This window comes from Lissotriton vulgaris, chromosome 1_2, assembly GCF_964263255.1.
Source record: "Lissotriton vulgaris chromosome 1_2, aLisVul1.2, whole genome shotgun sequence".
NCBI lineage: Eukaryota > Metazoa > Chordata > Amphibia > Caudata > Salamandridae > Lissotriton > Lissotriton vulgaris.
The window spans coordinates 80879910-80893303 of record NC_141686.1 but is presented as its reverse complement, the minus strand read 5'-3'; the positions used below and the strand labels follow the sequence as shown (position 1 = coordinate 80893303).

Genomic DNA, 13394 nt, shown 5'->3' with positions numbered 1-13394 from the left:
TACCTACGGTGCACGCTGAAAGGTAGGCCCAAGATGGGCGGCACCCCCAGGGGCGATAAATGATGGCCGATCCGATGAAGATTATCGAGCGGCAACAGTTTGGAAAGGGTGATCAAGATTTACTGTACCATCAAAAACAGTATGGAACCGAAGACTCGTACCGAATGCAAGAGAGGCCACATGTCCGAACCCAACATGCAGAGAGAAAACTATCTAACCAAAGAGTCGATGAAAATGCTCACGATCCTCGAGTGGAGGAGTCCCGCTACCTCAAGACTTGAAAGACTTATTTGAAGAAAAAAAAGTTGCAAAACTCTGAACGAAACACTAGATGGCAGGAGTATGTAGAGCATGTGTATATAGAGCCACACATGCCATCAAACATGATTACTATGGATTAGCCCTCAAATTTCCAAAAGTCGGATTACATTTTGCAGTGAACCCACTGCTTGTATTAGAATTACTGGTGGTGATTCACTTGGAGGAGACTTTAATGGAGAAACAGAAGTCAACTTGATATCTTCGAAGAGGTATGAGCAGATGATATATTGTGTGATGTCAAATGCTGTGCTAAATGGAAAATTGTGCCCTTTCTTCAGTGAACAAGTAGCAGTTATACCTTGACATCGATCTTGAATGGTTAGAGTGCTTGTCCATTTTGGGTTTTATATGCTTTATGGAAGTTCAAATGTGAAAGTCCTTGAGGGCTAACCGCAAGCCTGCATTGTAAGGCGCCTCGTCCTTTCCCTAGCTACACTGTCATGTTCCCTTCGAGACTCACAATACCACTGCCTTTTCAAGAAATCATCCTGCATTCCCTCTCAGGCAAAATCCTACTCTATCCTTCAGTTCATAACACTACTATAGAATGAATATTTAGGAGGCAGACAACACAGTCCATGAAAAACGTGCAGTTATCTGTCCGCCATACCATGAGCACATGGCCAAACAAGTTTGTCTTCACTTAGGCAGCAAAAATAATTGAAACATCATTCATCAGTAAATCAGTTTGAAAAAACCTTTGCCTGGGAAACAAGTTCAACGTACAGCAAAATATTCATCTTAAGGGGAAAAGCTCTACAAAAAAGGGAAAATGAGTGAAACAGCCCTTGTTGTCATCTGGGCAAGTCACATGGGCAATTTGTCACAACATTACAGTCAAAATTGATATTATACAGGTTTTTGAAATTAAGACTGGTTCCTCCATGCTTAGCTGACAACCGTTTAGGAGGAGTTTCCATAGATGGGTCCACTTATGAGAGGGTTTAAAATTCAATCTTTTACTTCAGAGACCCACTGGTCCTTCTGTGCTTTCAAACCCAAGAACACACATAAATAAGCAGTACAGGGACACATGCCTAAAACACAAGTAAATGCATGAAGGGTGTGACAATTCAGAACTTTCCACGCACAAGGCTTTTCTGTTTAAAGACAAAATGTCAAGTAAGGGAAAAAATGATTTACAATACTGTAAAAAAATAAAATTAAAAGGAACATACTGGCTAGAAACATGGGAAAAAGTGGGTTCGGGGATTCCCCAAATGGAATCGATGAGACTACAATTGGAACTGATCTTTTAGACATGCAACCTTGGATAGAACAGAATGCAGCTTTTGTGACTATCAGAGTATTTTTGTGTATTGTTAGAAGTACTATGAAAAATAAAAGAGGATTTTAGAACTTAAACAATTTCTGGTGCCATCAATCATGTAATGCTGAATCCTTTCTAGACTGGTTCAGCCTTTGGTAGTGTTTGGGGCAGGGCCCCGTTCTTTACTGGCAGGATCTCTTTCATAGCAATTGTGCACATGAAAGGGGAAAATGTATTGCTTTTTAATATTTTTCAAAACAGCTCCAGGGTCAATCTAATCCTCAAGAATTAAGTTTTGAACAACAGAACTCACATAAAAAAAGTTTTTCAGGGGACTAATGTTTTATAAGTTGTATAGGCACCTTAAAGAATAGCCAAAAAACTGTTTACAGAACATCTCAGCCAGGACAAGAAAGAAAACGGTGACAAAGATGCACAACCCTTTGGTTTACTAATTATTCGAAGTGCATGCAAAGGTGCCTGGTGCTTACAGCTCCTTCAGAACTGAAAAGGTGTTTTCGGCAGGTAATACGAACGAGGAATTAAAGAAAAACATGCAAAAGTATGCAGTGATCTTACCGGTGTCCTGGTTAATGTAGGTTTTGTGGAAGGAGTTGCCGGTTTTCCAGTAGTCGTGATGCTGTTTGAAGCCAGCACATTACTTGATGGAGTAGTAGCTTGTCCAGGGGTAAGACTAGGTAATACATCTGGTGTGTCAGCTGAGGCAAGGGAGAGACTTATAGGTGGTGCACTGGTGTTAATTATCACTGGATTTATCAACGCAGTAGTTGTTATGCTGGGTGGCACAGCAGTTTCTGTTGATAAAGTGGTCTCCAAAGAAGCAGGCACATGTGTGGCACCAGCAGTGTGTTCCTTGAAGAGAGATCGTAACTTTTCATCCAGAGTTTTTATGTCATCGATGCCAGGAGCTTTGGTTAGAGTATCCACATCTCCCTCCACACAGTGGCTGTGAGGCTGATTTGGAAGAGAAGCTGACTGAGGTTGACTATGTACCACTGTCTGCTGGACAGCAGGTGGATTGGAAACTGGAGGTAATATTGGGGCATCTGGCAGAAGGCACTGTGATAATGGTGTGGTTATGGTCCCCTGGGGTAAAACGGGGGTTGTTATAGATGGAGCAATCTGTACGGGATGTCCCTCTTCAGGCTGAGAGAAATTTGACACACCTGCTGCTGCCACTGCGGCATATGTTAATGGTGCAGACAGAGGTAAGGTCATACCAGTTGTGTTGTGCATATGTGCACTATCTGCTGTTTTCTGAACACTCTCTGGCTGAAGCGGAAGAGTGCCTGAAACAATTGTATTTGTTAGACTATTGGCAGATGTACTAACAGCAGGCTGTACAGCAATGTTTGATGGGATATTAAGAACAAGAGGTGGGAAGGTAGAAGTCTGCGTGGCATAAGATGAAATTTGTTGTTTAGGTGGAGAGGTCAAGGTTTGAGATATAGCACCTGACACAGTAACATTTTGCCCTACTCCAGGAATCTGTTGAATTGGTGGAGACTTTACACCAGTAGCCAATGGGGTAGTTCCAGCAACCAGTGCAATGCTTGACAAAGAGGTCATGAGCACTGAATCAGCTGTAGAGGCATCAGCACTGCCCACAGTACTTCCAATAAGAGGTGGGACGGACGCAACAGAAATGGAAGTTGGCCCACTGGTGCTAGGAGCAATACCAGTAATAACTTTTTCAGTAGGTTGTGTAAAAACAGATTGCGTAACTAGTGGAAAGCCTCCATTAACAAATTCACTCACAACAGATTCAGACATGTGAGGAAGACCTGCTGTAGTTACAGGTAAAGGTCCTAATAAGCCAGTCACTGGAGGGAGAACAGTTGGGAAAAGTGTCACTTCCTGATTAAAGATTGGGGGTGCTGTGCTAGGACCTTCTGTCACTGCTACTTGTTTGAGTTCAGAAAAAGCATGTTGCAGACTGACAGCTGATGCAGACTGGGACAAATTTATTCCAGGACCACAAGACACAGGAACTGAAAGAGAAACATAATGATTGAAACATAGCTGAGTCTTACCATAATCTTTAAGTGCATTAAGAAAAACAATTCTCTTCAACAATCACTCTGCTCAAATACCATATGCATACCATACAACATATGGAAATATGCCTGAGTTTATTTGAAAAACATTTTGCAAGTTATTTTGCAGATCCACAACTTTAGACTTGTTACTAATAGCCAGAAGAATTACATTTGATGAATAGGGAAAGGCTTGCATAAGGGATAACGTACGTGTCACTGGAATCTCTTTTGGTAGAGGAAATGAGGGGGTAAAGAACTTTGGCTCCCGCAATCGACTCTCTGGCACAGGACTAACTATAAACCTTCTTCCAGCAGAATGGACAACTTGGGTATGGGAGTTTGGAAGAATACCTGCAGAGGAAAACAAACCACTTCATTAGTGTTCACAATGTCAACAAGTTGTAAAGTTATTAAATACAAGCCCTTAATGTCTGGCACTGCTTCCATCATTGATAAGTGATCACGAAAAATATAAGGAAAGTTGTCAAGTAGTTTAAAGCCAGCCCAACTATTGATTCCTATATTATATACTTGTATAGTAAGTGAGCAGTGCCACCTGGCGTTTTAAGATGAGAAGCAGGAGTTCAACACCAGCTATTAAGCACAACTACATTACATTTTTATTGAGACAAATAAATTTAGTGGTGAATGTAGATATTCAATAAAATAGTGAAAGTAGTCCAAATCCAAAATACCAATAGGCAAGATAAAAATCAAGACATCCGATAAGGAGCTACTAGTGGCCTTGTGTAAGGCCAAAATTATTTATAGCACATTATTGTTATGATTGGTATGGTGGCTTGAGGAGTAGGATGCGAGATAACCAATGCTGCAGGGGACTGTGCAATTACTGTGCGTGTGGTGTTTGTTGTTGTGAAGGAGGAGGAATAACTGAATTCAGCCGTGCTGTAATGGATTGAAGTCTTTGGAAAAAAGTTAACTTTTGAGACATCTTTTCAAATGCAGATTATTAGAGTTGAAGGTGGAGAGCTTATAACGCATTGGGCAAATAAATGGCCAGTGGCAGTGATAAAAGCTGGATAGGAGAGTGGTAATTGAGAATAAAAGGGAATGGTTTTGAAGGAAGAGAGCTTGTTTTATAACGACACTGGTCTTTGAGATATGAGGCTGGGCGGGGCTAGCTTGAATTAAGTGCTGGCAGCAGGCTTTTGATGTTGAGTTGTAGGTCTTGTTGAGGAAATATAAATTTTTGGTCAAGTTATGTTCCCTATCGTGTACCCCACCGTCTCCATGTACGAGTTAAAGTGCATGTAACTTCCCTCCTGTGCCAGCTATGAAGACGCAAATACATTTGCGTCCAACGTTAACATGTCCTCTTTCAGACCCACCCTGAATGGGTTGGATAGTCCGTTCCTAAGTATGCTATGCCAACGTCTTTTTGTAGTGTACTCTACATGTTTTTCAGCTCTGGCAAAGTAGGCCCTGAATCTCTGCCATCGAGCCTTTTTCTTCCTTCTGACTCTGAAAGCCTCAGCCCAGGCTGCCCAGGTTGCCCCCGTACCTGTGAACTCTGCCTTACTTCCAGCGCGGCCCGCCACGCTTAGCTCAGCCTGCTGCCTGCCAAGACTGACTACAACCTTCGAGTTATCTGTTCCGCTCCTCGAAGATACATTCCTGCCTTCTAGTTTCAGTAAACATTCCCCAGCTGCAGAGCCGAAGGGCCGGCCTGTCTCCGTACAAGTAATTCATAGCCTCTGTTACCATGCTCCCATGGAAGGCCCATGCCCCCACGCTTCTCATGCAGACACTCAGGCGCTTATACACGCACTCACAGTCAGTATAGAATAGCTTCTGCCCTAGAGACCTTTCTGCTTTGTGGAAGAGGGATGTGCACCGCCTTGTTTTAAATCTGTTTTTACTGTGCAGACATGGGAATCACTCCCCTCCTGGAGTGTATGTAGTAGAACAAACTGGTTGCGCACCTATGAACCCATAGGTGTGTCTCCCATGGCACCAGTATTAATGCTGTGTAATCCAGCTGGAGTTTTATTCACAAATGAAATTCCAAACAAAGGTAGTTTTGTTCAACATAAATTGTATTTCCAATTGGTTCAAAATGTCATCACATTGATGGTTAATGGCAAGTAGCAACAATGTTGTTTAGTTCCTATGCATTTCGGTGAAATGAGTCACCTTCTTCAGGGAACATCTATAAACAAACGAAATATGTACATTGTAACCTTATGTGATTGAACCAAATTTAAGTCACTAATAAACACTACTTGTGCTCTCTCAAAAGTACGTGATAAACATGCTTAACTTAGTATACTCAAGCGCCTGTCCTTAAAACATTGCTATCCTGCTGTTTAGAGGCTTCGGTTATAACATAGCTGGTTACATGTGTTCATGCGCGCGTCTTTAAACTTTAACGCTGATTAGGGGCATATGCAATGAAGTTAACTGGCGGTTAACAAAGGGGTCGCGCTGCCGCTTACGCTTTGGCTCTGTGGGTCTAGTTTTAGCTCACCGTTAGTTGCTTGCGATCTCTCTCGGGTACTCTCCGGTTCAATGGAGAGTCTGCATATCGGGGTTAGGAAACGCCGCGGAGTTAGCGCATGCGTTCTATGTCGCTATATGGGAGTGGTTTCATTAAAGGTGCAGGCTGTCCTTGCTGGGTCGTTTTTTTTAGACTAGCGTGAAATTGACAAAATAAAGCTTTAGTGACAATAAAAGTGCAGGTTATTCTGCCGATGCGTGTTAGCAAAGTGAAACTGTTAGTAAACAAACACATATTCGGTGTTACAAGGTGTGTTTTAAACATGTGGAGAAAATCAATCAGGCCCCCTATATGAATTACTGGGCGATATGTTTAACAGGTCGTATGTTATAATAGGTACTTGTCTCTAAGTTACAAGTAACACAAAAGTTCTGTCCGATCATTGAGTCCATGTGGCTTAAGGCAGTTCAGGTAATATATCCAGTGGTTTTCTCTTTTGAGCAGGTTTTTTTTGTTCAATGTTCCTTCTTTTTTTGGTACCACCTCTAGGATGCAAGCTCTCAGTTGATTTAGATTATGGCGTTTTTCTGTGAAGTGGGTAGCTACCGTTGATTTGGTCGAGTGTGTGCGGATGTTACTCTTATGTTCGGTTAACCTCACTTTTAGTTTTCTTTCCGTGTGACCCACGTATACACTTCCACATGGGCATTTTAAAAGGTATACCACATTGGTGGTGTCGCAACTGGCGTTTACTTTAAGTGGTATTTTGTGTCCTTTCATGGGGTGATTTATCGTTGACCCCTTCATGATGTTGTGACAGTTTGCGCAGTTCAAACATGGTACTGTTCCTCTGAAAATTTGATGCGGAAAGGTCTGTTTAGGTTGTTTCAATAGCTCTCCTAAGTTTTTACCACGGGTATGAGCAAAGAGGGGTTGTTGATCAAATATGCCGTTGAAATCACTTTCCATTTGCACAATTTGCCAATTCTTGTAAATGATTTTCTTGAACTGGGAGCTGACATTTGAGTATTTACTTACACATGTTATTCTCTGTGGCTTAATGGTGGTTTTATATGTCAATAGTTCTTGTCTTGTTTTGGTAAGCGCTCTTTTTTGAGATTCCTGGATAGTTTCTTTTGGATATCCTCGAGAGGAAAATCTTTCTGCCATGATTTCAAGTTGTTCTAGGCACTTCTGGTCCTCAGATACCACTTTCTTCACCCTAAGAAATTGAGTGAACGGTAGGTGTTTTTTCAGCGTTGTGGGATGGTGGCTGGTGTAATGTAATAAGTTATTTCTGTCTGTGGGTTTCCGGTATAGGTTTGTGGTAATGTTGCCGTTATTCAATGTTATTTCCACATCCAAATATTGAATGGTGGTTTTGTCGATCTTCCATGTGAATTTTATTCTCTCGTTTTTCTCATCTAGAATCCTCAGTTGTTGTGTCAGTGCTTCCTGTGTTCCTTTCCATATAATGAACATGTCGTCTATGAATCTCATGTACGCTAATAGGTGTGTTGCCCATTCTTGGTTGTTATAGATATGTTCTTCTTCGTAAGCTCCCATGAACAGATTAGCGTACGCCGGTGCGGCGCAATTTCCCATGGCTGTGCCATTTAGTTGGATGTACCAGTGTTTGTCATAAATAAAGTAGCTGTTCATCAAGGTAAATTCCATCAATTGTAACAAAAAGATTTGTAGATCTTGTGGGTAGGTGCTGCGTAGTAAGGCTTTCTCGATGGCCTCCAGGCCTTCTTTGTGTGGTATGGACGTATATAATGTTTTTACGTCTACGGTGGCCATAATGCAGTCGGGTTCCATTTTTACTGCTTGTAATTTTACCAAAAAGTCTGTGGTATCCTTTATATAGGAGATGTTTTTTGTGACAAGAGGTTGTAGGTACCTATCGATGAATTTGCCCACTGGTTCATGTATGCTCAATTTGGTGGATACGATAGGCCGGCATGGTGGTTTGTTGGGGTCTTTATGCACCTTTGGTACGAGATATATGGTGGGACTTTTCGGGTTCTCTTGTGTTAGATACTGCTTGGTTTTTTCATTGATAATTCCCTTATCTGTGGCTTGTTTCAACAAGATCTGTAGGGTTCTACGTATGTCCGTGGTTGGATCATGGTTTATTTCCATGTAAGTATCTGTGTCGCTTAAGTGTGCTTGCATGGATTCTTCATAAAAACTCTTATTCATTACCACCGTAGCTCCTCCTTTATCTGCTTTTTGACAGATTAATTTTTTGTTGTTTGCTATACTTTCTATGGCTCCAAATTCTTTTTTGGACATGTTCAATGTTTTAGACCTTTTGTTGGTGTTGATTTTGTTGATTTCTTGTTTGCACAAGTTCTCAAAGAGGTCAATCATTTTGTGTGATGTTGGTGGCATGTAGTTGCTGGAGGTTTTTAAACCTTTAAGCTCATCATCTTTCGTGGGTAGTTTTTCCGTTATGACGTTTTCAAAAAAATGTCTCAACCTCATCTTTCGTGTGAGTTTAAAAAGACTTACTTCGAGTTCTAGTTTGTTGGTATGGGTTGTGGGCACGAACGATAGTCCTCGTTGTAAGGTGTTTATTTGCAAGGCACTGAGGTTTTGGTCTGAGATGTTCAATACCAAGTTATCTGGGCTCGTCAGTGTTTCTTCCTGTCTTTCCTGGTCGTGGTGGTCTTCGTTTGTGGTGGATTTATTTCTTTTGTTTTTGTTGCGTCCCCTCCTGGGTCTTCTATTTCTGTTGGGCCTACTTCTAAAAAAGGCTCCGAGGTGGTTGGTTTATCGGGTGTTGTACTTCTGATCGTTGGTTTTTTTTGCTGGGTTCTATCACTGTCCGTGGATGATGTGTCTGTTTGGGATGTATATTGTCTCGTTTGTCTCCTCTTAGCATATATTTCAGCCCATGTATAGACTTCTTGTAACTTGTAGTCTAATGTGTCCCTTCTGTATTTCCTCAGTTTTCGTTCATTCACCTCCTGTGTATGGTTGGCTAATTGTGTGTTTATATCATCAAGGATCTTTTGTAACTCTTCTCCAGTAACGCCCTTTTTTAATTCTTCGGTGACTGTCTCTATTTCTGCTTTCAATTCCTCCAATATTTTTGCCAATTCTTCAATGATTAATAAAATCAAGTCTAAGCTGCATTTGTTTAGTATAGCGAACCACCGTTCTGTGAACGGTTTGGAGTTTTTGCAGAGAGATGGTCTTAGGGATATTCTGAGGCCTCTGGGGATTCGTTGTGCCTTGTGGTATTTTATCATGGTGTTTGCGTGGAGTCGTTGATTGATTTCTCTACGTGTTAAATACATTAATTGTTTGATTTGTTGTTCCTTGTTTCGCGTTACTCTTGGTTCTGAGGTCTCCGCTTGTATCAGAGAATAAATTTTTTCACTGGCTTCAGTTCCGTAGGCAAAAGTCTCTGCTCTTTGATCTGTCGAATGGGTTATTTCGTCGTATTGCATTTTAACTTTCTGGTGGGCGTGCTGACTTCCCTGGTGGGGGGAATTGCTGCAAGCTTTGTGGAAGAGGGATGTGCACCGCCTTGTTTTAAATCTGTTTTTACTGTGCAGACATGGGAATCACTCCCCTCCTGGAGTGTATGTAGTAGAACAAACTGGTTGCGCACCTATGAACCCATAGGTGTGTCTCCCATGGCACCAGTATTAATGCTGTGTAATCCAGCTGGAGTTTTATTCACAAATGAAATTCCAAACAAAGGTAGTTTTGTTCAACATAAATTGTATTTCCAATTGGTTCAAAATGTCATCACATTGATGGTTAATGGCAAGTAGCAACAATGTTGTTTAGTTCCTATGCATTTCGGTGAAATGAGTCACCTTCTTCAGGGAACATCTATAAACAAACGAAATATGTACATTGTAACCTTATGTGATTGAACCAAATTTAAGTCACTAATAAACACTACTTGTGCTCTCTCAAAAGTACGTGATAAACATGCTTAACTTAGTATACTCAAGCGCCTGTCCTTAAAACATTGCTATCCTGCTGTTTAGAGGCTTCGGTTATAACATAGCTGGTTACATGTGTTCATGCGCGCGTCTTTAAACTTTAACGCTGATTAGGGGCATATGCAATGAAGTTAACTGGCGGTTAACAAAGGGGTCGCGCTGCCGCTTACGCTTTGGCTCTGTGGGTCTAGTTTTAGCTCACCGTTAGTTGCTTGCGATCTCTCTCGGGTACTCTCCGGTTCAATGGAGAGTCTGCATATCGGGGTTAGGAAACGCCGCGGAGTTAGCGCATGCGTTCTATGTCGCTATATGGGAGTGGTTTCATTAAAGGTGCAGGCTGTCCTTGCTGGGTCGTTTTTTTTAGACTAGCGTGAAATTGACAAAATAAAGCTTTAGTGACAATAAAAGTGCAGGTTATTCTGCCGATGCGTGTTAGCAAAGTGAAACTGTTAGTAAACAAACACATATTCGGTGTTACAAGGTGTGTTTTAAACATGTGGAGAAAATCAATCAGGCCCCCTATATGAATTACTGGGCGATATGTTTAACAGGTCGTATGTTATAATAGGTACTTGTCTCTAAGTTACAAGTAACACAAAAGTTCTGTCCGATCATTGAGTCCATGTGGCTTAAGGCAGTTCAGGTAATATATCCAGTGGTTTTCTCTTTTGAGCAGGTTTTTTTTGTTCAATGTTCCTTCTTTTTTTGGTACCACCTCTAGGATGCAAGCTCTCAGTTGATTTAGATTATGGCGTTTTTCTGTGAAGTGGGTAGCTACCGTTGATTTGGTCGAGTGTGTGCGGATGTTACTCTTATGTTCGGTTAACCTCACTTTTAGTTTTCTTTCCGTGTGACCCACGTATACACTTCCACATGGGCATTTTAAAAGGTATACCACATTGGTGGTGTCGCAACTGGCGTTTACTTTAAGTGGTATTTTGTGTCCTTTCATGGGGTGATTTATCGTTGACCCCTTCATGATGTTGTGACAGTTTGCGCAGTTCAAACATGGTACTGTTCCTCTGAAAATTTGATGCGGAAAGGTCTGTTTAGGTTGTTTCAATAGCTCTCCTAAGTTTTTACCACGGGTATGAGCAAAGAGGGGTTGTTGATCAAATATGCCGTTGAAATCACTTTCCATTTGCACAATTTGCCAATTCTTGTAAATGATTTTCTTGAACTGGGAGCTGACATTTGAGTATTTACTTACACATGTTATTCTCTGTGGCTTAATGGTGGTTTTATATGTCAATAGTTCTTGTCTTGTTTTGGTAAGCGCTCTTTTTTGAGATTCCTGGATAGTTTCTTTTGGATATCCTCGAGAGGAAAATCTTTCTGCCATGATTTCAAGTTGTTCTAGGCACTTCTGGTCCTCAGATACCACTTTCTTCACCCTAAGAAATTGAGTGAACGGTAGGTGTTTTTTCAGCGTTGTGGGATGGTGGCTGGTGTAATGTAATAAGTTATTTCTGTCTGTGGGTTTCCGGTATAGGTTTGTGGTAATGTTGCCGTTATTCAATGTTATTTCCACATCCAAATATTGAATGGTGGTTTTGTCGATCTTCCATGTGAATTTTATTCTCTCGTTTTTCTCATCTAGAATCCTCAGTTGTTGTGTCAGTGCTTCCTGTGTTCCTTTCCATATAATGAACATGTCGTCTATGAATCTCATGTACGCTAATAGGTGTGTTGCCCATTCTTGGTTGTTATAGATATGTTCTTCTTCGTAAGCTCCCATGAACAGATTAGCGTACGCCGGTGCGGCGCAATTTCCCATGGCTGTGCCATTTAGTTGGATGTACCAGTGTTTGTCATAAATAAAGTAGCTGTTCATCAAGGTAAATTCCATCAATTGTAACAAAAAGATTTGTAGATCTTGTGGGTAGGTGCTGCGTAGTAAGGCTTTCTCGATGGCCTCCAGGCCTTCTTTGTGTGGTATGGACGTATATAATGTTTTTACGTCTACGGTGGCCATAATGCAGTCGGGTTCCATTTTTACTGCTTGTAATTTTACCAAAAAGTCTGTGGTATCCTTTATATAGGAGATGTTTTTTGTGACAAGAGGTTGTAGGTACCTATCGATGAATTTGCCCACTGGTTCATGTATGCTCAATTTGGTGGATACGATAGGCCGGCATGGTGGTTTGTTGGGGTCTTTATGCACCTTTGGTACGAGATATATGGTGGGACTTTTCGGGTTCTCTTGTGTTAGATACTGCTTGGTTTTTTCATTGATAATTCCCTTATCTGTGGCTTGTTTCAACAAGATCTGTAGGGTTCTACGTATGTCCGTGGTTGGATCATGGTTTATTTCCATGTAAGTATCTGTGTCGCTTAAGTGTGCTTGCATGGATTCTTCATAAAAACTCTTATTCATTACCACCGTAGCTCCTCCTTTATCTGCTTTTTGACAGATTAATTTTTTGTTGTTTGCTATACTTTCTATGGCTCCAAATTCTTTTTTGGACATGTTCAATGTTTTAGACCTTTTGTTGGTGTTGATTTTGTTGATTTCTTGTTTGCACAAGTTCTCAAAGAGGTCAATCATTTTGTGTGATGTTGGTGGCATGTAGTTGCTGGAGGTTTTTAAACCTTTAAGCTCATCATCTTTCGTGGGTAGTTTTTCCGTTATGACGTTTTCAAAAAAATGTCTCAACCTCATCTTTCGTGTGAGTTTAAAAAGACTTACTTCGAGTTCTAGTTTGTTGGTATGGGTTGTGGGCACGAACGATAGTCCTCGTTGTAAGGTGTTTATTTGCAAGGCACTGAGGTTTTGGTCTGAGATGTTCAATACCAAGTTATCTGGGCTCGTCAGTGTTTCTTCCTGTCTTTCCTGGTCGTGGTGGTCTTCGTTTGTGGTGGATTTATTTCTTTTGTTTTTGTTGCGTCCCCTCCTGGGTCTTCTATTTCTGTTGGGCCTACTTCTAAAAAAGGCTCCGAGGTGGTTGGTTTATCGGGTGTTGTACTTCTGATCGTTGGTTTTTTTTGCTGGGTTCTATCACTGTCCGTGGATGATGTGTCTGTTTGGGATGTATATTGTCTCGTTTGTCTCCTCTTAGCATATATTTCAGCCCATGTATAGACTTCTTGTAACTTGTAGTCTAATGTGTCCCTTCTGTATTTCCTCAGTTTTCGTTCATTCACCTCCTGTGTATGGTTGGCTAATTGTGTGTTTATATCATCAAGGATCTTTTGTAACTCTTCTCCAGTAACGCCCTTTTTTAATTCTTCGGTGACTGTCTCTATTTCTGCTTTCAATTCCTCCAATATTTTTGCCAATTCTTCAATGATTAATAAAATCAAGTCTAAGCTGCATT

The 13394-nt window shown here is 41.1% G+C and overlaps 1 protein-coding gene across 5 annotated transcripts in view; it reads right to left on the bottom strand.

Moving 5' to 3' along the window:
- WNK1 (WNK lysine deficient protein kinase 1) overlaps nt 1-13394 on the bottom strand; it is a 1566458-nt gene that overhangs the window by 341975 nt on the left and 1211089 nt on the right. For all 5 annotated transcript variants that reach the window (XM_086952842.1, XM_086952840.1, XM_086952841.1 and 2 more), the window contains 2 exons: nt 3862-4002; nt 2171-3603 (listed from right to left, as the gene is read on the bottom strand). In XM_086952842.1, coding sequence (XP_086808968.1) covers nt 2171-3603; nt 3862-4002 — 1574 coding nt within the window. The remainder of the gene's footprint in view (nt 1-2170; nt 3604-3861; nt 4003-13394) is intronic.